The following is a 23031-nucleotide window of genomic DNA, read 5'->3' as shown; positions in this document are numbered from 1 at the left end:
AATAATGTACAATATAAAGAGAACCTTGAGATCCTTTTAGTGCTTGCCTTTATAACACGTACTGGCTGGTACAGGGAATAAATCCTGAAAGGCTATTATTTACCCAGCCTGATGCTTCTCGCTTGCTTTCAGGCCAGGCAGTAGACTGTTCTCAAAGGGTGGGGGCTGGCAGAAATGCTGGCTGAGGGAGGCCAAAGGAGCCCTGCCCTCTCAGGGGCAGAAAGCACAGGCCCAGGAACTGAGAATATGAGGGGTCTAGAGGACATGTGACACAGCTGCCAGACTGGCACAGGTAGGCATCTCTTCTCCACCTTTAGACATGGCCAGGTTTTCCTGCTGTGTGGGGATCCCCTTCCTAGAGCCCCACAACTAGCCTTGGAATGGGCAGACCCTCTCCTAGAGGGCCACTCAGAAAAATGAAGACAGTAATCTTTTACTTCCAAAGAATCCCAGGCTCCAGCAGAACACTGAAGAAGAATAAGTCCTCTCGTAACAGCCTTGCCAAATGGCAGTCTCCAGTATGGAGCTACGAGCTTGCCCTAATGACCTGACCATGCATGGAACCACTCTCTCCACCATGTAGAGGATCTGCAGGCCCAGGGAAGCAGGCCCATGAGACCAGAGGCCACGACTGTTGTCTGCACACCTCCACATGGCTGATCAGGGGTAGAAGACAGAAGCGTGACCACAAAGGGGACAGACCAGGACCATGAGGAGCAGCAGGAAGCAGAGAGGCTGACTCAGTACATGGAAGAGCCTTCACAGGGATTCCCCTGGTGGGAGGGGACTGCCCCATCACAGCAAGCGAGCAGAGACCCAATGGCCAGCTGGCAGGGACTAGAGACAATTCATGCTGGGACAGAACTACTGACCTCCAGAGTCCCTCTGAACCCTGGATCATGCAGCGACACCAGCTAACAGAAACGCCTGGGTTTACCTGAGGGTCAAGCTGGTCAATGTGATGTTTTGGGTGAGGACTGCTGGGTTCGGCATCATTCCACAGGCTCAGCTGCCCTCTGTACCAATAACTTTACACCTTTGGTCCCCTGGCTCGGCCTGCGCACTCCCCAGGCAGTTGAGAGCCCTTGGGAAGTCCGTGCTCCTGTTTTGCTAGCTGGATCAGGCTATGATTCTGTACTGCGGGAAGGTGCCAAGAGGCCATCAGAGCCCTCCAACATGGATAGGGGTGGAAGGAGTGGAGCAGCCATTCACCCAGTAGTGTAGCACAAACAGGGACTTTATTGGTGGGGCTCGGGAAGCTGCGGCAGAGCCGAGCGTGCAGGCTGTGAGGGCCTGGACAACCGCCAGGAGGTGAGGGACGAGGGGACCAGCCTCTGCTTGGGGCACGTTGTCCCTTTTCAGTTCTTAGAGGCAAGTGTACAGGAAGAGGGATCAGCACTTCACAAACTGGTGGGCAACCTCGTAGATTCCCACAGACTCCCGAGCCTTTTCATCATAGTCAGTCCAGTCCTGTGGGGAAAAGGGCAGTGTTAGCCTCAGGCAGCCTGGGGCAGCGTGGGGAGAAGAGAACTGGGGACTTAAAGGCACAGCTCAGGCTCTAACTCAGACTTCAGAAGCATGTCTGACTCAGGACACGGAAAGACTGCTCACGTCTGAATTCCTCCTCCTCTGGCTTTGTGATTTTTCAAGTCCCTAGCTTTCCTGAGTCTTGGTTCTGTCCTCTGTTTTAAAAAAGAGAATGATAGACTTTATGGTGAACACTGAAAGAAATGAGTTAACACATGTAAAAATACTTGGCATGGTGACAGGCACATATGAGAACTCATTAAATCCAGTTACTATCATGCAGATTGAATTTTTTGTCCTTCCTTCTTCTGAGGCCTGACCACAAGCCTTCCTCATCTGCAAGGCAGTAACCTGTTCAGTGATCCAGTTGACTCTTGGTATTCACAGTAGTTAATGTTCTATAAAGTCCCCACAAGCACTGAATTAGTGAATATTGAACTCACTGCTCCCAGGGGAAATACAGGTTAGGTTCCTGGGAGCATCTGATCACAATATTTTCTTCAACCAATCAATACATAACCTTGTTTCATGTATGTTTCTGTTTAAAAACACCTTATCTAAATAATGTGTGTGTGTGTGTATGTATGAATATAGTTGATTCATTAAGACTGGACTCATGGCCAACAGCACTGTATCTCACGCCTAAACAAAGCTTATCTAAGATCTATTTTCTCCAAAAGGCACATCCCAGCCTTCCTGCATGTGATCACTAGGTAGCCCTTTAGCACCACACATTGGGTTATCGTAAAAACCAGAATCACCAACAAAAAGCACAAAAGTGTGGAGCCAACATCTCGCTGAAGAGCCTTGTTCACCAAAAGGATAATTCCCACCAGGTGCCGTATAGCTCCCCACAGGGCCGCCAAGTCCCATACCTTCTCCTGTAGGTTAATGTCACTGAAGACTGTCCCCGATTCCACACCCTCGGCAGCAAACCCAGCCTGCAGGCGACAGGAAGGCAGCAGTTAATCGGGGGGGCGCGGGGGGGAGGCACCAGTGTGGCAGGTGGGCCTGGCCAGGGAGCCCACCCATCTCACAACCCTCTGGCACAGAAGGACACAGACACAGTGTGGGATACTATTCTGGAAGTATCCAGATCTTCTGGATACTGAGATCCCAGGGCCTAGCAGCTGCCCTGGGACTAAGACTGGTTTCTCCAAATTGAGAGTCCTGGCCTAGAAGGCAGGAGGTGTAGGGTAAACCCTTCCATCACCCCTGGTTTCCTGAAAGACCCCAGGCATGTCACTTCCCTCTCTGGACCTGTTTTCTTACTTATGAAATGCAGATAACAATATAATCTCTTTTGCCTGCCTAGAAGGGTTGTGAGGTGAAAATGCTACACACATCTAGTGCCATGAGCACTGGCTCTGGAGCTGGATTGATGTGGGTTCAAATTACTGCTCCAGTGTTTACTGCTTCCCCTGAGCAAGTCACAAAATCTCTGAAGTTCTTTCCTCATCTGAAAAACTGGATGAATAAACCTCACAAGGTTACTGTGAGGATGAAGTGAGGTAACATTAAAAGTAAGAAGTGTCCAACAAAAGTCTGGTGTCCAACACAGATTAGCTGTTGAAGAGATGACAATGATTATTCTTAGGAAGGCGAATTCCTGCTCCACAGTCTGCAGGAAGCACAGTTCTGCTGTCACTTCCTGCAGTAACACCTTCCCCAAATATACAGGTTCCCTGGGAAGACAGGTACCTGGGGCTGGAAATCCACTGGTTCAAGTCCTCGACACTCAAACTCGACTATTGTCTTGAACTTCTCGTTGTCTTCAGCCTATAAAGCAAGTTTGAGGATGATCCAGGATGACCCCACGGCCCCTGTGAGCCCAGAATGGGCCTCAGGAGCTACTATCTTTCTCTGGAAGAAAGCCACCTTGGCACTGGCTCACCGTGAGGTCTCTCTGAATATGGGCTCTCGGGCTGGGGCACCTGGATGTGAGCTCACACACAGTTCTGCTTCTCTTCCTTTCTGGGCCTAAGATCGTCAGATGGAGCTGAGGAACCCACTACAGCTTTATTGTGAGACTCTGAACTAGGTATAAAGTGCCCAGCATAGGACCTGACTCATTGGTCAATAAATGGTAGATAAAATTATCAAAGTAAAAACTATAAGAAGAATACTGAGGTATAAGGTTTCCAGATCATCCAAAGGGCCTTGGTACACTTAGCTGTGGCCTTTTGGTAACCATCTGCCATGCTGTCCAGGCGGGGGCTGACTTAAGACCTTTGAAGTGGGATATGCATGTGGAGGATACTCGCTGAGTGGAGTGCTATAACCGAAATTTGTGCCTACCTGACCCTTGGGTCCATACGTCCCAGGGACTACACCTACACATTCATTCTCGTTCAGTCGCTGTTCACTGTAGAAACACTTTCTGCATGCCAGCCAAGTGCCTATCCTTGGTGTAGTTTTGTTTCCTGGTCTGTCTCTTTCACCAGATTATGATTTACTTGAGGGCAAGTCCTTATGTGATTTTTTAACTTCAGGACAAAGCTGAGAGTTTGGCGTAAGGCAGGCATTTTTCAAAAACACCAAATAAGGAATGGATAAAGACAAGTAATTGCCCTTCTTTAAATACAGACCCAAAGCATACATTCCCTCCCCTCACTTCTGGACTAATACGCTATGCAGTAACATAAATAAATGTCTAATAAAATCAGATAGCAAGGATGGATGCACCATTCAAAGGACTATCCCACCCATGGATGCAAAGAAGGCTCACTAGTCCTCTAAGATACAGAGAAGGCAAGTGTTCCCAGCGTTGGAAACTGAGTGGCCAGGTTGGGTTAGAGGTCACGTGAGCTCCCAGAGCCCAGCACTTTTAAGAAAGCACTACAATAGCCTGGTTATGAGTCTTTTTCCTACCAAGCATTCAGTCAGTGTAAGGTGAATAAATGATTGACACAATGAATGAACAAACAAGTTAGCATGTGCAGTCAGTCAGTCCCACAGCTCATCACTCTGGTGCAGATGTAACTCTAGAACACAGGCCTCCTGGTTCCCAGCTTCGATCTAATCCCACCATGCCTGCCACTGCAGCAGGAAACTTACGTTGTAAGACTTGATGGTGCTGCTCAAAATCTCTGAAATGTAAAAGAGAAGACAAAGTTGATTTGAGTCCACATCCTGGCCCTACCAGGTACCCAGATGGTGCTCTGTGCAAGAGTCTACTGTAGAGGCTTGGATACCTCAGGCCTGCGTCCACCCACAGGTAACATGAGCATGCTTTCAGTCTGGTACCAGAAAGCTGTGGGCCAGCCTAGCAGAGGCAGTATCCATGGCCAACCTACCAATGGAGTTTTCCCTCGAACACAGCTTGCACTTCTGGACCATAGAGGCACTGCCACGGCCTCCCTTCAGTGCCACACTGTCCTGGCAAGCAGGAAACAGAACCTCTAGTCACATATCAGTCAGGTGTAAGGGTCCTCAGGAGACCCAATCTTACCACTTATTATCCAGTTAAAGAGATGAAGACCCAGACAGGGGGAGGAACTTGCCAGGACAAGAATCCTGGGGAGGCTTCTTGAGACAGAGAAAAGGACTACCCCTTGATTCTGAACTCTTGCCTCACATCCCAGAGCCTATTGTTCCCGGTGTTGATCACACCAATGCCTGCCCTCCCAAACCACAGAAACTGGGGTCCAAAGGCCAGAGAGCTTAGGGCCACAGATCCCTGCCCAGAGACTTGTGTTTGTGTGTGGATATAGTGGTGGGGGGAGCAGTTACCATCAGCCGAATATACTGCCACTTCTCTGAAATCTCACCACAGTTGCCACATTTCATCTTGAGGAGAGGGAAAAAGAGTATTAGTAAAGTAGTTGTCTCAGCTGGGCAGATGCTGAGGGAAGGGCAAGAACGGGGTGAGGTGGGCAGGCGCATAATCGCAGGCTCATAATCTTATCAGCCATCTAAGGACACAACAGGACTAATCTCTGGGCAAAGTGTTTCTCAGGGTGACTGGCCCATCCTCCTCTGAGAAGCACTCAGTCTGGCTATGGAGTCAAGGCTCATGTGGTACAGAAATGGCTTCAAAGTCCCCACAACACCCATTGAGTTAGGAGCTTCCTCTGTGTTCTCACAGGCCCTGGAGGTTGCTGGAAAAAATACTTATCACTCTGTTGCTACTCTATATTTTCTTTGTCTCCTCTAAATTCTGCTTTTTGAAGCTAGAGACCATCAATTCCTCAAGTAAGACATGGCACTCGGGCTTCAAAAAATTTGAAAATAAACGTGGTCAGAAGTCTTCCTGAAAAAGGGATTTTTCCAGGTACTGAAGGATACTGGGATTTAGACAAGAAGGAAAACAGATGAGAAGCTCCGGAATGTGGGAAAGTGAAGGGCCTCAACTGTTCAAATAAGGCGAGGACCTCTGTAGACCATGCCACTAGGGTACCAGATTTACAAATATGGGTTGGGGAAGTAAGGGTGGAGCCCCGCACAAAAATAAAACCTAATCAAGAAAAGAGGTGAAATTACTCTTACTAAATAATCACAAGATCCCTGCAAATAGTCTTTCATTTAGTGTCTGTTTACACACCATGAAACATTTAACGGAGGCAAAAATTACAAAAGGAACTTCAAGACACTGCTAATTAAGAATTAATAAATTTTTAAAAAGAAAACATAAAATTCTAACCAGGAGAAAAGAGAACATTTAATAAGGATTTCTCATCTTGCCCGAGAGAAAGCTCCTGTTCACTACTGAGATCAGGATGGGAAAGTTTTACGCGAGCCGGGCCTTGGTGCCCCCACCAGAGCCCAGAAGTGCCTGCAGCCTAGACATCTAGAGCCCCACCCCTCCAGCCTTACCTTCAGGTACCACCGGAAGTCTTCGCCCACTGGCCGGAGGTTGGTGACATTTTCCAGCGTGGCTTTGAGCTGCAGCGCGATTTTCTAAGAGAAGGGGCGCCATGGCGACTGCGTCAACAGCGCCTGCGCAGCCCCTGCCCCGCCCCTCTCCTCCCTTCCCGCACGAGCTTTGCCTCCCGGCTCCTTCTCAGCACAAGCCCTCTCTCCTCAGTCCCTCGTGGCGCGATCTCCTGCCTCCTAGGTTCTCGTCACCTGCCCGCTCCTGCCCGCTCCTGCCCTGTCGGCGGTTCGCGCCCACTTACCCCCATAGCAGCCCGGCCCACCCAGCGCTCGCTGCGGTCACTGCTTTGCGGCTCGTCGTAAACGGCGGGCGCTGCCTGCGCACCCTCGGTGCGGCTCTGGGCGGGGCCTGGAGGCGGGTGTATGCGGGCCGCTGCTTTCCCAGGGCACCTGGTCTTTTAGGCAAAGCCCTCTTGTGGAGGTAGTCTGAGACCGCAATTAGCCGGGGTTCAGACCCGCGGAAGGCTCCCTCCAGCAATCGGTAATTAGATATTTACTGAACGGCAAGTCAGTTTGAGGGACGTCGCACCAAACAAGACAGTTCTGCCCGAAACCTCTGCCGGGTCCTCGCTATTCTGCCTTCCTTCACCCAACCTCGCCCTGGTTCCCTGCCTGCCCGCCGATGCATCTTAGATCACGTCAGTTCACGCTGCCCAGGGCCGGCTTCGCAGATTTGGGAGACGGTACCCTTCTTTAAACTGCTCGTACCTCTTTACCCAGGGGACCTTTCGGACGGTTGTCTCGTGTGCATGTCCTTCCGGTGGTCCCCAAGACTGGGCACTCCCCTTCAGCTTACTCTTCTCTGGGTTCCCGGTTTGCTCTAGCATACATTCACTCAACCTGTGCTTTTGTCCAGGGCTCCTCTGAGACCATACAGGAGCTGTAAGCATTACAAAGAACAGCCTGTTTGTTTGAGGCTTTTATAGCCTCCTGAGGTCTAGATTGTTTAAAATTTGGAGCGACTCTTTATGTCTACTTTGCCACAAACTTACCTGATTGCCGCCAGGTACCCTTCAATAGCAGAGGGTGCACTGGAGACAGAACCCCGACGTCTCAGGTCCCAGATCGGCAGCTAACTTGCTGCCCTTTTTCCATTCTTTTTTTTTTTTCCCTGCGATCTTTGGAGGAGGCAAAGTAGGGTGTGTGTGTGTGTGTCTATCTTTGGGACCCGGTGATCTGTGTGTGTGTGTATGGGACCCTGTGATCTTTTTCTCTCCCCGGTATTTATTTTTGGCTGTGCTGGGTCTTCATTGCTGCAGATGGGCTTTCTCTAGTTGCAGCAAAGAGAGGCTTGTCTCTAGGAATCATTAGTTGTTGGCACATGCGCTTAGTTTCTCCGCAACATGTGGAAATCTTCCCAGATCAGAGATTTAACTCATGTCCCCTGCGGTGCCAGGTGCTGGACCACCAGGGAAGTCCTGGGACCCTGTGATCTTTGAAGGAGGCAAAGTAGGGTGTGTGTGTCTCTGTGATCTTTGGAGTCAAAGTAGGGCGTGTGTTGGGGAAACACTTGCTCAGGACTATTTGGGACCTGTCCCAAGTTGGCCACTCTTTAGAGATGTTGAGCTTAGCTTTATCACCTCCCCTCAATCAAAAGAGATTTAGCAAGACCGTGCCCACTATCCGTTCAGTCAGCAGTTTGCCTAAGGAAGCCATGCAACCTAGCAGCAAGAAAAATTTCCTGCAGATCTACCTGCTGAACAAATCCCCACACTATCTATACCAACTAGGTCGCTTCTTAAATGGCTGTTAGAATTCTGACTTTAAAATGAATTATTGGAAAGATTTTCTGAGACTAGCCACTTTATCCCTTATATTAAACCAAGTATACTTCCCCATAGTGAAATAGTTTCAGATATATCTTTAAAAGTGATTTTTAAAACTCTAACTTCCAGCTTCCCTGGTGGCTCAGTGGTAAAGAATCTACCTGCTAATGCAGGAGACATGGGTTTGAACCCTGGTCTGGGGATCCAACATGCTGCAGGGCAACTAGGCCCATGCACCACAACTATTGAGCCTGTGCTCTAGAGCCCAGAAATCACTACTGAGCCCATGTGCCACAACTACTAAGCCTGTGCCCTAGAGTTCGTTCTCCACAAGAAAAACCACCACAGTGAGAAGCCCAGCGATACAAGAGTAGCCCCTGCTCTCCACAACTAGAGAAAAGCCCGAGCAGCAACAAAGACTAGCACAGCCAAAAATAAAAATCAGTAAAAAAAAAACCAAAAAACCCTCCAAACTCAATTATACCTCAGTAAAGCTAGATGAAAAAATCAAAATATCAACCATACCACTTTACTCCCTAAAAAATTATTTCATTAATACCAAATATGCAGTATTTAAATTTTCTTACTGATGGCAACTTTACATTTCCTGAATCTTGATCCAAGCAGGGTTCGAACATTGTATTATGTGATTACATGTCTCTCAAATCTTCTTTAACATTCCCACTCCATCTCCATTTATGTTTGCAGCTTAATTTTTTTTTTAAGAAATCAGATCACTTACCCTGGAGTTTCCTCTGGTTATTGATTGGATTTCCAGTTATTTTTTAGCATGTTTCTCTCATCTTTTACTTCCTATAAACTGGTAGTTATATGTACAGAGTTGATTAGATTTTTGGCAATACTTCACATAAGAACCTAGTGTTAAAAAGTAATTTGAGACAAGTTCACATGTTCAGGTCTTTATAAAATAAAAAAAATTGCTTTTTGTTATGTATTTATTAAAGACAATCATTTATAGTTTATAAAAAAAATACTGCCCTGATATACACAAAAATGTCTAGATAATGGTAATTAAAAGCAGCACTCCCACCCCGCTTGTGTCCACACCAATGTTCCATCTAGATTGGCTTAATCTTGAAGTGTAATCCAATAAGACTGAAGACCAAACACTTCAAGTCCTGGACAAGATAATAAAATACTCGTAAGCCTTCTGGATCCCTGTAATGCAAGAGGAAAAAAACTGTTTAAAAAGCTGAAAAAACTGAGCAAAAAATACCATTTAATAACCCAGATTATTTATGTATCAGAATATTCCTCGTAAGAGGTATTTACAGAATTAAAACTTTGAAAACAACCAAATGTCCAAAAAGAAGAAAAAGTATATATACATTAAAATGGAATATTAAGAAGTAATTTAAAACATTAAGGTTTTTTAAGAAGGAAATACTTGTTTTAAGTAGAAAAAAATCATGATTCAAGTAACAGACTGTTGACCTCAATTCATTTTTTTGTGCTTTAAAAGACTGTATTTTTTAAAGCATAGGAAAAACACAGAAATACTTTAAGATTAATGGTTATCTAACTGATAATTTTATGGGTGATTTTCACCTTTCTACATTTCTGTATTTCCTATATTTTCTACAGTAAGCACATATTACTTTCAGAATTAGGGAAACTTCCTTTTTAAGAGGTAGTGCTAAGCAGGACCAAGAGACTCACCCAACCTTACTACAGCATAAGTGGGCAGGAACAGGGAGGCTGTTCACAGGAAGACAACTACGCCCACCATGCACTGAAAGTGGACTATATCTAATCCCAAATCCTCAATCACAAGAGACAAAGAGGCCGCCAAATTCTAATGGTTCTGTGTATACAGTGTATTCATGTCTCAATAATTTACCCTGACAAAAACAAGTTTTAAAATTTATATTCTAAATGATTTCAAGTTTCACTAAAGTCAGGCTTTAAGATGTGCAATCTGAATAACCAACACTGAGGAAGGTATCCAGACTCATTGATTTCATAGGTATTTCCAGCAGCTGTTTTTTGTTTTGGCCAGACTCTCCCACTTTGGCTGCTCCTATGGCATTAACCTGGGTGCATCACTGAGAAGCGCTCAATGACAACGATTGACTAAAACACCAAAAGCAAAAGGAGCAAGCCCTTGAAGATAATTTGGGAGTCTCTCTATTGATGGGGACAAAGCTGGCAAATTCTTAGATTTGTTATCTTACCAGATTATTATCTTACCATAACAGTCTCAATTTGATTATGGGTTTCATATCAGCATGCTCGAAAACAGACATATCTTGATATAAGGATCATGTGTACTTACTTGGATTGATTAACATCAATAAGGGAACCAATTTTTGATGTTGTGAAAGAAATGTGTTCGTCTCCAATGACAATTTCAAGCTCCTAGAAACATTGAAAGAAATATCAATCCGAATTGGTTTTTCATCACACAGGAGAAGGGTTCATCATCTTCCCAATCACATGAACTCTAATACAGATGGCCACATTACCAAGACCAACCTGGGCCCTAGACTGTACTGGGTACTAGAAACAAAGAGATAAATGGTATGACCTAAATACTGGTTTAGTGCTTGAATAGCTTATACTTAGTTGTGTCTGTGAGGCTCCACATACATTGTGTTTCATATAGTTTTCATTGTTAACAACGTGGAGTAACATGTATAAGTCTGTTTTACAAATACCAAGAATCTAACATTTAAGGGCAACATGGGACAAGGAAAGAATTCCAGACCTTGAGTTAATCCCAGCTTTCTCAGTTACTAGTTGTATGCCCTTGGGCCTGAATTTCTAAAGAATGAAAGAAGTACCACAATCTTAAAAAAAAAAAAAAAATCTATTGGGCGGGGAATAGGAGGGGGGGTGTCTATGGGACAGATCAGCAAAACCAAACAAAGATTTCTGCCCTTGTGGAACTTATAACCTATTGAGTTCTACTTCTTTTTAAAAAATATTTATTTAATTAATTTATTTGGCTGTGCTGGTCTTCATGCAGGATCTTTAGTTGAGGCATGTGGGATCTAGGTCCCTGAGCAGAGACTGAACCTGGGGCCCCCTGAATTGGGAGCATGGAGTGTTAGCCACTGGACCACAGGGGAAGTCCCCTGAGTTCTACTTCTTAACATTCAGACTTGAAATGTTAGTATTTTGTTGTACTTGTGTCAGATTTCAAGAAATATTACAGTTTAGACCCACCTCCCACTCTATTCTCCTGCATGCCCAGAAGTTGGAATGTATTCTTTCCACTCATGGTTTTAGATTACATTGCAGTTTTTTGTTTTTAGCCTGCTTGTGGGATCTCAGTAGTGAAAACGCCAAGTTCTAACCACTGATCACCAGGGAATCTCCATATTGAGTTAAAATTGGTTTGTTACATAAGTACAATATTCTATTTCTACTTCTGTATTATACTGGGCTAACCACCAAAAATTTAAGTTTCTGTCACCATACAGTTGATGCCCTTTACAAATTTTGCACACTCAGCCCCTTCCCTCTAATAACCACTACTCTGTTTTTTGTATCTATGTGGTTCCAGTTGGTTAATATATTTTGGTTTTTGTTTATTTTCAACAAAGTTTTTATATGTAGATCAAGTTCATTATTTTTAGATGCTTGAGAATATTCATCATCATGCATAAGGAAAACCAAACAAGACAATTTCAGACAATGATAAATGCTATGAAGACAAAAACCAGATCTTATTTAAGTGATAAGAAAAAGCATTTTAAATTAGATAGGCTCTTAAGACATCACTGAAGAAGTGACATTTGAAGACCTCAATAATAAAGACAGTCTCAGATAGACTGTTCCAGGCAATATGTAGCAGATGCAAAGGTTCTAAACTAAGAAGCACCTAGGTGAATCTGAGTAACAGAAATAAGACCAATGAGATTTAAACCCAGTGAGAGATGGCGAAAATGGTAGAAGGTAAGCTGGGAGTTCGGATTTTATTTTAAATGCAGTGGAAGCCAGAGTTTAAAATCAGTGGAATATATACACAAATTTACATTTTAAAAGATTACTGTCACTCCAGGAAAGGAAAAATGGGCTCTACAGGACAAAAGAAGACACAATGAAATCAATTAGAAGTTGGAAGGCAGCATTGAAGTAGAAAGAAGAATCTTTCCTATTAATTTGGTCAAATACGACAGTGGCTTTTATTTTTTAATTACCACAATGATTGCAGAATAAATATCTAAGCCAGAAATTTACACAGATAGACTTAGTTGCTGGCATGACTTTCCATTACATTGTTGACATGAGTATGTTTTATTTATCTTGCTATCTTCACAATGTTTTGTCCATAGTGGTTACTCAGTAAGAAACGTGGGTAGCAAATACTCTCAAGAAGCGGGAGGTGGACCAGAAGAAGAAATTCAGGGCTGGGCTCCAGGTGGTCCGCAGCTCCACCTGCTGTCCCTGGTCCTCCGTGTGGGCTTCGTGCCGCCTTAGACCAAGGTGCTGGTGACCTGCTCGTGACCTGCTCAGTGCAGGGCTCCAGAACACACACACATACTGAGTACATTCAGTGTCATATGCAGAGCAGGAAGCTTTATCTTATTTGTAAGATCTCTGCACTGTGGGCAGTTGCTGAAACACTCACCTGCCGGCCCACTCGGTCAGGAGGAGGCCACAAAGCATCATCCTCTTTGGTAATTTCACTGTCATCAATTATTCTCTTCAGTTCCTCCATCACACTTTTATGTACATAAGCCTGAAAGCAAGTTAAAAAACAGAATTTAAGTTGTATCTCTAAGCAGCATTCTGACTCAGATAGTGATGAAAGATTAAAAAAAAAAAAAGACTAATGAAGATTTATTTCTGGCACCTCTGTAAATGTGAAGACATTCCAGCTTGACTTCAGCATGCTAAGAGGATGGCAGGGTCAGAAGAGTCCAATGACTACACCTCAATCCCACATCTAGTTGTTTCTGTTTCTTGGTACATCCTATTCATATGGACCTACTCCTTACCTACCTGTACACCTGAGCCCCAAAGAAAGATCTGTAAGTAACTGAGGTTATTTTAAACTAAATGAAGAACAGACACATGTCTTTTACATTTTACATTTAAAAAAAAGTGAAGATGCTGACATGTATGGGTAAGCTTAATACTGATCGCTAATTAAATATTACAGTATGAAAATATACTATTAAGACATTTTCAAATGTGACAAAGCAGTTACAAGGGAAAGAATGGCTTTAATGAAGTTCAATGGTGTGGCAGAAATCACACCAAACACGGACTTCACAAAGGCAGGCAGAGGTCTAAATTCCTGCTCAGTTTCTTACTAGGAAAGGTAACTTTGAACAAGCCCCATAATTGATATATAGGTCTTCAATGTCTTCTCTGTAAAGGATATGTAACACCACCCATCACAGAGGCTTACAACAGGGGTTAAAATAGGACTATAGATGTGGTACCTAGTGTCATGACTAGAATCTAACATGCATTCAATGATGTTAAGTGCTTACCCACACTCCCTTTTGCCTACTCAAATGCAAATTAAAAGAGCTCTATTGAGTGCTAGGTACCAGGGAATGCAGATGATACCACCCTAATGGCAGAAAGTGAAGAGGAACTAAAGAGCCTCTTGATGAAGGTTAAAGAGAGTGAAAAAGCTGGCTTAAAACTCAACATTCAAAAAACTAAGATCATGGCATCCGGTCCCCTCACTTCATGGCAAACAGATGGGGAAAAAATGGAAACAGTGACAGACTTTATTTTCTTGGACTCCAAAATCACTACAGACAGTGACTGCAGCCATGAAGTTAAAAGACACTTGCTCCCCGGAAGAAACGGTATGACAAATCTAGCTCAGTGCAGTTGCTCAGTCGTGTCTGACTCTTTGCGACCCCATGGACTGCGGCACGCCAGACCTCCCTGTCCATCACCAACTCCCAGAGTCCACCCAAACTCATGTCCATTGAGTCGATGATGCCATCGGTCGTCCCCTTCTCCTCCCACCTAGACAGCATATTAAAAAGCAGAGACATCACTTTGCTGACAAAGGTCCGTATACACAAAGCTATGTTTTTTTTTTCCCCAGTAGTTATATATGGATGAGAGAGCTGAACTATAATGAAAGCTGAACGACAAAGAATTGATGATTTTGAACTGGGTGCTGGAGACTTGAGTCCCTTGGATAGCAAGAAGATCAAACCAGTCAATCACAAAGGAAATCAGTCCTGAATATTCATTGGCAGGACTGATCTTAAAGCTGAAGTTCCAATACTTTGGCCACCTGATGCAAAGAGCCAACTCATTGGTAAAGATTCTGATGCTGGGAAAGACTGAGGGCAGGAGGAGAAGAGGCCAACAGAGAATGAGACAGTTAGAGGACATCACCAACTAAATGGACATGACTTTGAGCAAACTCTGGGAGATACTGAAGGACAGGGAAGCCTGGTATACTGCAGTCCATGGGGTTGCAAAGTCAGATATGACTTAGCAACTGAACAACCACCACCAAGGAATATATCAAACACTAAGTTAGTGATGGGTATGTTTTCTGTTTTTTCAGATGATGCAACTGAGAATTATCAAGCTCAACCAGGAAATTTTCCCAAGGTCACATGTCAGTAAAAGATTCAAGGTTCAAAACCAAGATCTGCAAGACTTCAATGATTACCAGTTATTAACTCATCACTACTAAAGAAAAAATAAACTAAAAGAAGATTTGAGAAAAACTTTAGAAGCCGCCTACAGAGACATTTATACTTTCCTATTCTTTATCTTTCAATATTACTCCCAGATTGGACTTCCCTGGTGGCTCAGACCGTAAAGTGTCTGCCCGCAATTGCAATGCAGGAGGCCTGGGTTTGATCCCGGGTCAGGAAGATCCCCTGGAGAAGGAAATGGCAACCCACTCCAGTTCTCTTGCCTGGAAAATCCCATGGATGGAGGAGCCTGGTAGGCTACAGTCCATGGGGTCACAAAGAGTCGGACACGACTGAGTGCCTTCACTTTCATTACTCCCAGAAAGAATAAAAACAGGACACAAGGCTAAATGGTAGTGAATGAAAGGCCCTCAGAAGATTCATTACCTCTTTTCTGATCATGACATCATTTTTGTAATTGCTGTTGTTGGCATATCTCAATTTCCCTGTGAGGGACAAAAAACATTCAATATATAATAAAAACATAAAGAAAGCGTCATTAGCCTACCAAGACTATCAGCTATTGCTTAAAATGTATCCTAACTTACCCTTCAAAGTGTCTAATAGTTTTAGTATTTACCCCTCTGGTGTTTCAGCAACACTAGTCTTTTCAGTTTTTCACTTTAGGCTTTGGTGAACAAAAAAATGTCACCTGCCTTGTCAGTAAACAAAGGCTGTTGCAGCCATTAAGCTATCAGCCACTGCAGCCACACCACCCCCAGCCCCTTCCCCATGGGTGCACTCTGAGGGGATTCAGGATGTTGAAAACGGGATACTGGTCCTGGACAGTTAAGGTGAATATCAAAGGAATGATTTCAAAGAGCCTAGCATCCTCCCATACAAAGAAAAATGCTAACTTCATTAACTTTAGATGTCTGGTATTTTATTAACAGTAACCTTTAGATGTTCTACCTGTTTTTTGTTTGTTTGGGGTTTTTTTTTCCCCTCTCAAACCTCCTATATATCCTGGCTCATCCCTCACCTCTTCAGAATAGTCCCTCAAAGCTATCTGACAGCCTGTCTCCCAGGCTTAAGTCCTCAGTGTTTCCACTAAATAAAACAATTCTCAAACTTTAAGTTATGTATTTTTTCCCCCAGTGAACACTATTAAATAACCTTCTAGCCAAAAATAGAGCTGACAATGATTTACAATTCTTGCAAAAGGCAGCTCAGATGTGATAACAGACTCTTTTGTGACTGGCAAATCGTATCTCAGCTGGTTAATGTCCTCAGCTGAAAATAGGAGTGGTTGACAACCTATCTGCACACAGGGCCTTCAGAGGCTCAAAAGAATTGTGAAAGTTTCTGAAAACTATAAAATGGTTTTTACATATATTAACATATGACTGTGAAACACTGACCTATTCCTTTTCTAGACATGATAGAAAAGCTGTGGTTTTATTATTGAGCATTTTTGGTATACAAGGCCCTCTGTGACACTGTTCATCAAACAGGCTGATTTGGGTATATATGGTGGACATGAAGAAGATAAAAGGAAATAGAGAGGATAATTTTTTCCCTATAGAAGGCACACTAAAAAGAGTGAAAACAACTGATGCCTTACTGCACTGTGTCTCTACCTCAAGTCTCTCTCCATTCAGTTCATTCTTCAGAGTGGACAGAGTGAAACAGTAACAGATGGATCCAACTGGGTCACTCTAATATTGACACTTTAATACTGACAACGGCTCCCCACTACCTTCTTGATAAAGTCCAAAATCCTCAATGTGGCTTCCTGCTAAGCTGAGCTCATTTCCAGCCTCATTCCTACAACAGGACTTTCACACAGAGCTGGAGTTAATCAAAATACAGTTCACCCTTAAACGATGTATGGGTTAGGTGCCTTCTTTCCACTCCCAGAGTCTTTTCTGTTTCTTTCTACAACACCTTATACACTGTCTTACCATTGTTAACGTAACTTTCTCCACAATTTGGGCTTGTCAGTTCATTCATGGGGTCCCAAAGAGTCTTAGCAACTGAACTACAAGAAGCTCATTTTTATGCCTTCATTTAGTGGCAGCTTTCTGTCATCTTTCACTCCTTTTCCTTCACCATATTGGTCCCTCACCAAATCCTATCAATTGGCAAAGTCCTATTGGTTCTGCCTCCAACTGTATCCTAAATCCTTCTCTACTTTTACTATCACTCTAGTTCTAACCAACATCCTTTTTCTCTTAACAATTGTAACCATCTCCTGTTAAGTAGTTTTCATTCCTGCCTATTCTGCACCTAATAATTACAATGCTTTCTCAAGAATAGATTACACCTCTGCTTAAAACTTCCCAATTGCTTCCTGCTGCACTTAGAAAAAAAATCCAAACTCACCAAGACTGTATGGGGTGGCCCCTGCCTACCTAATTGACATCATCTCCTACTATCCTCCCCAGAGTTTTCACTGCTCTTCAGCCACAATGGCCACCTGAAACATGCCTAGCTCATCTCTGCCTAGAATGTTCTTTTCCCGAGCTGGGTTCTTCGTCAATCAGAGCTCAGCTCGATTATCGGCTCTTCAGCGAGTTCTCCAATAGCTATCCTTCCTAAAAGCGGCCCATCAGCAATTGTTCCATCATTTTATTTTCTGATCACTCAACACTATCTGGGATATTTTTTGTTTACGACCTCCCAGTAAAAGAATACAAGCTCCACGAGAGAGGAAGCTTGTTTATCGTTCACTCCTACACCGCAGATTGTGGAAGTGAGACTGGCACAGATAGGTGCTCAAGAAAGGTTTGTTGAATACAGCAATATGGTCAAAATCGTCACTAAACAGAAGCCCCAGCACACGGACAGAAAGAATCAGTGGGGCGGACAAGGATCGTTCCTTCCAAATCGGCGCCTCACACCCTTGGTCCCTTCCTCTAGTTCTTCGTACATTACGGATCCCCGGCCTCCCCACTCTCCCGCCCCCAGGCCTAGTCCTCGCTCCCGGGGAGCCGGGAGGCTTCTCTCACCGTCGGGCCGGAACTCAAATTCCAGGAATTCGTGGCCGAATTTGCCTTTGTGCCCCACGTAGTAACGCAGGTAAAAGTCACTCTCCATGGCTCGCAAAACGGAGACAAGACCGAACTTTTAAGAGCAAACCGCACCGCCACTAAAGGCGCCCAACACTGACGTTTACTGCGGCGCGAGGAAGTGACGTTAGGAAACGTCGTCGTGCGTCGCGGAGGGACTCCCTCTCTCCTCCCACTTCCGGCGATGGGACCAGGCGACTTCTCCCCTCCCGCCGGAATAAAAGCCCCTTTCCCCCGGAGGCGGAGTCGGTTCAGCCGCGCTCCGTCGGCCTGCGACTACGAGAGGCTGAGGGCTGTTCGTCAGTGTCCCCTTGGGGCTTGAGGCTGAAAGCTTGAGGCCCAGGCTTCGGTTTCAATTAGGATACCCAACAGTGTGAGTCGAAATAGGCCCTTCACCGTCTCTGAACCTAGGTCGTCCCATCAGTAAAACAGGGTTAAAGGATCCGACCTCTTGGGAGAACGCAGCGCGGCGCGGCGCGTTTCTGATGTTGGCTCCGACTAAACTCTGCTGTTTAAAAATCAGTTCAAGAAACTTCTCAGCGACGCTTTCCCTAAATCCACAGTGGAGCTTGCCTTTTTTTTTTTTTTTTTGCAACTAATTCTCCCGCACTTATTCTCCATTTTCTTTCTACCTCACTTTTTCCCCTTTTTGCCTCACTGGTCTCTAGATGAGTTGTTGTGAGTAGAAGTTAAGTTTTGAATGTTTGCTCTCCCACTCCGCCCGCACAATTGAATCGCCTCGGACGGAGCACCTAAAAAATACTGGGTCCAAACCAATAAAGCCAAAATCTTCCACAGTGAACCTGTGTGTTGGTGTTTGTTTTTTCTCCGCAGTTTGAATCAGGACTGTGAACTACTGTCCAGGAAGCTCTTGTGTTTTCAGGCCTAAGTGGTTGACTGCGAATGTTTTCTCGGCTGTGGAAAAGTTTTTCCTCCTTGATTAGGCCAAGGGCAACCAAACTCTTATTAGAAACCTGCTTTAGCTCATCTAGGTTCCAGCCAGATGGAAAACGGAATTGTTTCTAGAGACAGTGCTGAAATGGCATCATTTTGAGGGCCTGCGAAAGAGTCAGACGCGACTGAGCACCCGCGACTATAGCACTATTCTGTCTTCAGGCTGCTGCTGCTAAGTCGCTTCAGTCGTGTCCGACTCTGTGCGACCCCATAGACGGCAGCTGACTAGGCTCCCCCGTCCCTGGGATTCTCCAGGCAAGAACACTGGAGTGGGTTGCCATTTCCTTCTCCAATGGATGAAAGTGAAGTTGCTCAGTCGTGTCCGACTCCTAGCGTGGTCCCTGAATCTCATTCCCAATCTTGCCGTTACTACTTTTCTCCCCGAAAAAGTATTGATAATAGAATGAAGAGTGGGTGCTGGGGTGGGGGGAATGTCGCTGGAGATTTGTGTTAAAATAATCCCTCGTGTGACAGTGATTCACTGTGATCAAAGGTGAACTGATTAAACTTTTTGGACCTCAGGTTTCTTATCTTTAAAGTGAGCATAGTAATGTTACACATCTGGCAGAACTATTGCAAGGATAAAAAACAATGTCTTGGAAATTGAAAAATACTTTTCAAACTCCAAATTGCTATAAGGCATCTTATTAAAAAAAAAAAAAACACTGGATGTGGATGGTAACAAGGGACTTGTATAAAAAAGATAAGGGAATCACTTAATAAATGTCAGCCCCTAGGCTGAGTATGTTTACAAGTGCCCTTTCTTTGAATTTTCACAACAGTCTTGAGGTGGTAATAATTAAAGTATTTAGAGACAAGGTTTCCCTGGTGGCTTAGGTTAAAGCGTCTGCCTGGAATGCGGGAGAATTGGGTAATTACCACAGGGTTATTTTCCAAGAGTGAAATTATAAAAATTATAACGTAATTGATGAATCTGGGCATCTGGAGACATGGCAAATATCAAAAAGTGATGAGAAAATTTAAAGGACACCCAACTCCAATCATGCTGTAAGGTAATTTCAGGCTTGGGGGTATGAAACCACATAGTAAAGTATAGCTGAAAGAGCATGGTCTATGCGTCTAATGTGTCTGAAAGTGAAAGTGAAAGTGAATTTGCTCAGCCGTGTCCAACTCTTAGCGACCCTGTGGACTGCAGCCTACCAGGCTCCTCCGTCCATGGGATTTGAGGTTAGCATAATTTACTGAGCATCTACTGTGTCTCATGTGCTGGGAATACAGTGATGGCAGTCAAGGAGCGTATAAGCAATTATAATGTAGGCATCAAATTTATAAATAGGGGAAGCACAGAATACTATGGAAGCTCATGCAGTGGCTCCTAATCCAGTCTAGGGGACTAAGTTAAGTCTTCCTGAAGAAAATGTTCCAGACAGAGGGCTCAGAACTTTTTGGTTATAATACAGAAAAAAAAAAAAAAAAGTTGAGAATATAGTAATGAGGTTGGAGAAGAGGTACAAGACTAATAGCAAAAGACCTTATAACCCATGTTAAGGAGTTTGGGTTAAAACCCAAGGCTGTTGGATTTAAATGCAAGGAAAACAGATGAAGGGCTTTAAGCAGGAAAGTGGAAAGGGGTGTTGGTGACAAGACCGGTTGCATTCTAGAAAGATCACTCTGTCTGCAATGTTGTAGACTGGATTGTAAAATGGAAAGATTAGAAGAATGAAACTCACAATGGAGATTAAGATGAAGCCAGAAAGGTAGGGGAAAAATCAGGAGTATGGTATCATGGAAACCAAAATAAGAGTATTTTAAGACAGGAGAGCCAACAGTGTTATATGCTGCTTCTAGGTCAAGGAAGAAAAGGACTGAAAGTATTTCCAAGGTTTATAATTAAGGAGATCCTGGGTCACATTGGTAAAAACAACCTTATCGGCATGGGAGTGAGAGGCAGAGCATTGGAATACAAGTAGGCAAAATTTGTTGTGGAAGCACAGAGTTACCTAACCTTACGAGTTAGGTCTGAGTCTGAGAGAACAGAGAAGGCTCCCTAAGCATAGTACTCAGGACAAACAGGAGTTAAGCCAGATGAAGAGAGAGAGAAGGAAAACTGAGGCAGAGAACGAACACCACATGTGCTGTATGTATTTGGGGGCACTAAACATCACTTTGCCAACAAAGGTCCGTCTAGTCAAGGCTATGGTTTTTCCTGTGGTCATGTATGGATGTGAGAGCTGGACTGTGAAGAAGGCTGAGCGCCAAAGAATTGATGCTTTTGAACTGCGGTGTTGGAGAATACTCTTGAGAGTCCCTTGGACTGCAAGGAGATCCAACCAGTCCATTCTTAAGGAGATCAGCCCTGGGATTTCTTTGGAAGGAATGATGCTAAAGCTGAAACTCCAGTACTTTGGCCACCTCATGCGAATAGTTGACTCACTGGAAAAGACTGATGCTGGGAGAGATTGGGGGGCAGGAGGAGAAGGGGACGACAGAGGATGAGATGGTTGGATGGCATCACTGACTCAATGGACGTGAGTCTGAGTGAACTCCAGGAGTTGGTGATGGACAGGGAGGCCTGGCGTGCTGCAGTTCATGGGATTGCAAAGAGTCGGACACGACTGAGCGATTGAACTGAACTGGACTGAAACATAACTGTTGACTTTGGGCGGTGTCTTCATTCTTTTTCTCATCTCTAAAATAGGAATGATAACATTGAGAGTCTTTATCTCACAAGATTGCTCACTCCCCACTCATTAAAGCATCACAGTACTTTCAGATTTAATAAAAGGAATTTAATCTCTCTCTAGAAACAGTGCACTTAGTTTACAAATGTCCACATTTGGTTTTTAGTTCACCAAGATGATGTCAGTACAACTAGTGAGATGCAGCACATCACCCCTTGCCTCTGGAAGAGAAACCAGGTTGCAAAGGGGACTGAGTATAGAAGCTAAGGGAACTCAGAAGGACAAGACAAAAAACAGAAATGGTTAGTGTGACCCACCATTCTAACATGCCTGTTACATCAAATATGATCATTTAGGAGTGTTCAGGGAAGACAAGGAAAATTCATTTGGGTACCATGGGATGGAGTCTGCAAACCAGTACTTCACCTCACATCAACAACAGCTTGTATAGAACAAAATGCTATTTAAAACACATGGTTTGTACAGATATTTTCTCTTGTAATTTTTGTAAAAAAGTATCAAAACCTTCATGTCTTTAAATATATATACACACACATATACAGGTGGCTTTTTAAAAATTACTTTTCATAGCACAAAGTATTTGCAAATGCGAGGATTTCTGCTGATTCTCGACTATGCACACGGTGCATAGCCTGAATGAACAAAGCTTCCTGATTTCTTATGTTAACTGAAAATATGAAGCTTTTAATTCCTCCACCTCAAAGTTGTCCACATCCTGAAAATCCTCAATACCCTAAAAATAGTGGGGAAATTCCAACACTCTTTGTGCATTGCCAGGAAAAGAAATGATTTACTCTGAAGCACTGAACTGATAACTCGTTTCTGTTTTGTGAAATGATGAGTGTGTAGCAGGATTGAGGGAGAGGAGAGGCTCTCATTCCTGTGCCCTTTCCCCATTCCTTCCAGTACCTGACTGGAGGTCCCCTCTGCGGACACCACGTCTTCCAAAATTTCCAGTTTTTTTTTTTTTCCACAGTTGAGAAAGTCCCAGACGCTCTTGACAACATGGAGTGCTTCTGTGAAAATCCCACTGCCCTCATATCAGTCTTCATTGACCGTGTCAAGAAACTCTGACACAAATATATGAAAAGCAGTCACTATTTCCCTTTGGCCACAGGAAAGCTTGAGGGTAAAGACTGTCATGTCTCCAAAGTGCTTGCAACATATCCTGATCAATTTTCCGTGATGTACTTGGTGCCTTACACACAATAAATGACCAGGAAAATTTGATTAATTGAATCAGAAATTAAATAGAAGTATTCTATAAAGTGCTTACATTGAACCTATCTTTCCATCCAGCCTCATTTCTTGCTACGTCTCCCTTGAGCCTTTTGCTCATTACAAATTACATCCAGTTCCTTAAAATCCTCATGCTGTTTCATGCTTCTGTGTCTCAGCTCAGTGTGTCCTCTGCCTGAAGCAGCCTGGACACCCCTACTTCATTTCTGAGACTTAGCTTCAGTCTACTTTTCCCACAATGCCTTTCTTGACCCCATTCTTTATCTCCTCAGGTAGAAATGACCTCTCTCTCCTTTGTAACCTAATAGTACTAAAAAAAAAAAAAAAAAAAAAAAACCTACTT

General features: G+C 43.9%; 2 protein-coding genes across 3 annotated transcripts; both read right to left on the bottom strand.

Moving 5' to 3' along the window:
• Positions 1-1218: 1218 nt before the first annotated feature.
• Positions 1219-6740, bottom strand: CZIB (CXXC motif containing zinc binding protein). Of its 2 annotated transcripts, XM_040231180.1 has the most exons (8): positions 6645-6740; positions 6343-6426; positions 5260-5316; positions 4824-4905; positions 4585-4616; positions 3229-3306; positions 2403-2468; positions 1219-1470 (listed from the first exon to the last, which is right to left on the bottom strand). In XM_040231180.1, the coding sequence occupies exons 1-8, from the start codon at positions 6648-6650 to the stop codon at positions 1393-1395; spliced, it is 483 nt and encodes a 160-aa protein (XP_040087114.1). In that variant the 5' UTR covers positions 6651-6740; the 3' UTR covers positions 1219-1392. The 2 variants fall into 2 exon arrangements, with proteins under 2 accessions (XP_040087114.1, XP_040087115.1); XM_040231181.1 differs by lacking the exon at positions 5260-5316 and having other exon boundaries at positions 6645-6729.
• A 2358-nt stretch (positions 6741-9098) lies between these two features.
• MAGOH (mago homolog, exon junction complex subunit) lies at positions 9099-17953 on the bottom strand. The gene is made up of 5 exons (XM_040231187.1): positions 17773-17953; positions 15209-15267; positions 12766-12876; positions 10465-10547; positions 9099-9347 (listed from the first exon to the last, which is right to left on the bottom strand). Exons 1-5 carry the CDS (start codon positions 17858-17860, stop codon positions 9248-9250), a joined length of 441 nt encoding a protein of 146 aa, XP_040087121.1. The 5' UTR covers positions 17861-17953; the 3' UTR covers positions 9099-9247.
• Between the last annotated feature and the right edge of the window lie 5078 nt (positions 17954-23031).

This window comes from Oryx dammah, unplaced genomic scaffold, assembly GCF_014754425.2.
Source record: "Oryx dammah isolate SB20612 unplaced genomic scaffold, SCBI_Odam_1.1 HiC_scaffold_28, whole genome shotgun sequence".
Classification (NCBI taxonomy): domain Eukaryota; kingdom Metazoa; phylum Chordata; class Mammalia; order Artiodactyla; family Bovidae; genus Oryx; species Oryx dammah.
This window is presented reverse-complemented; position numbering and strand designations above follow the sequence as displayed.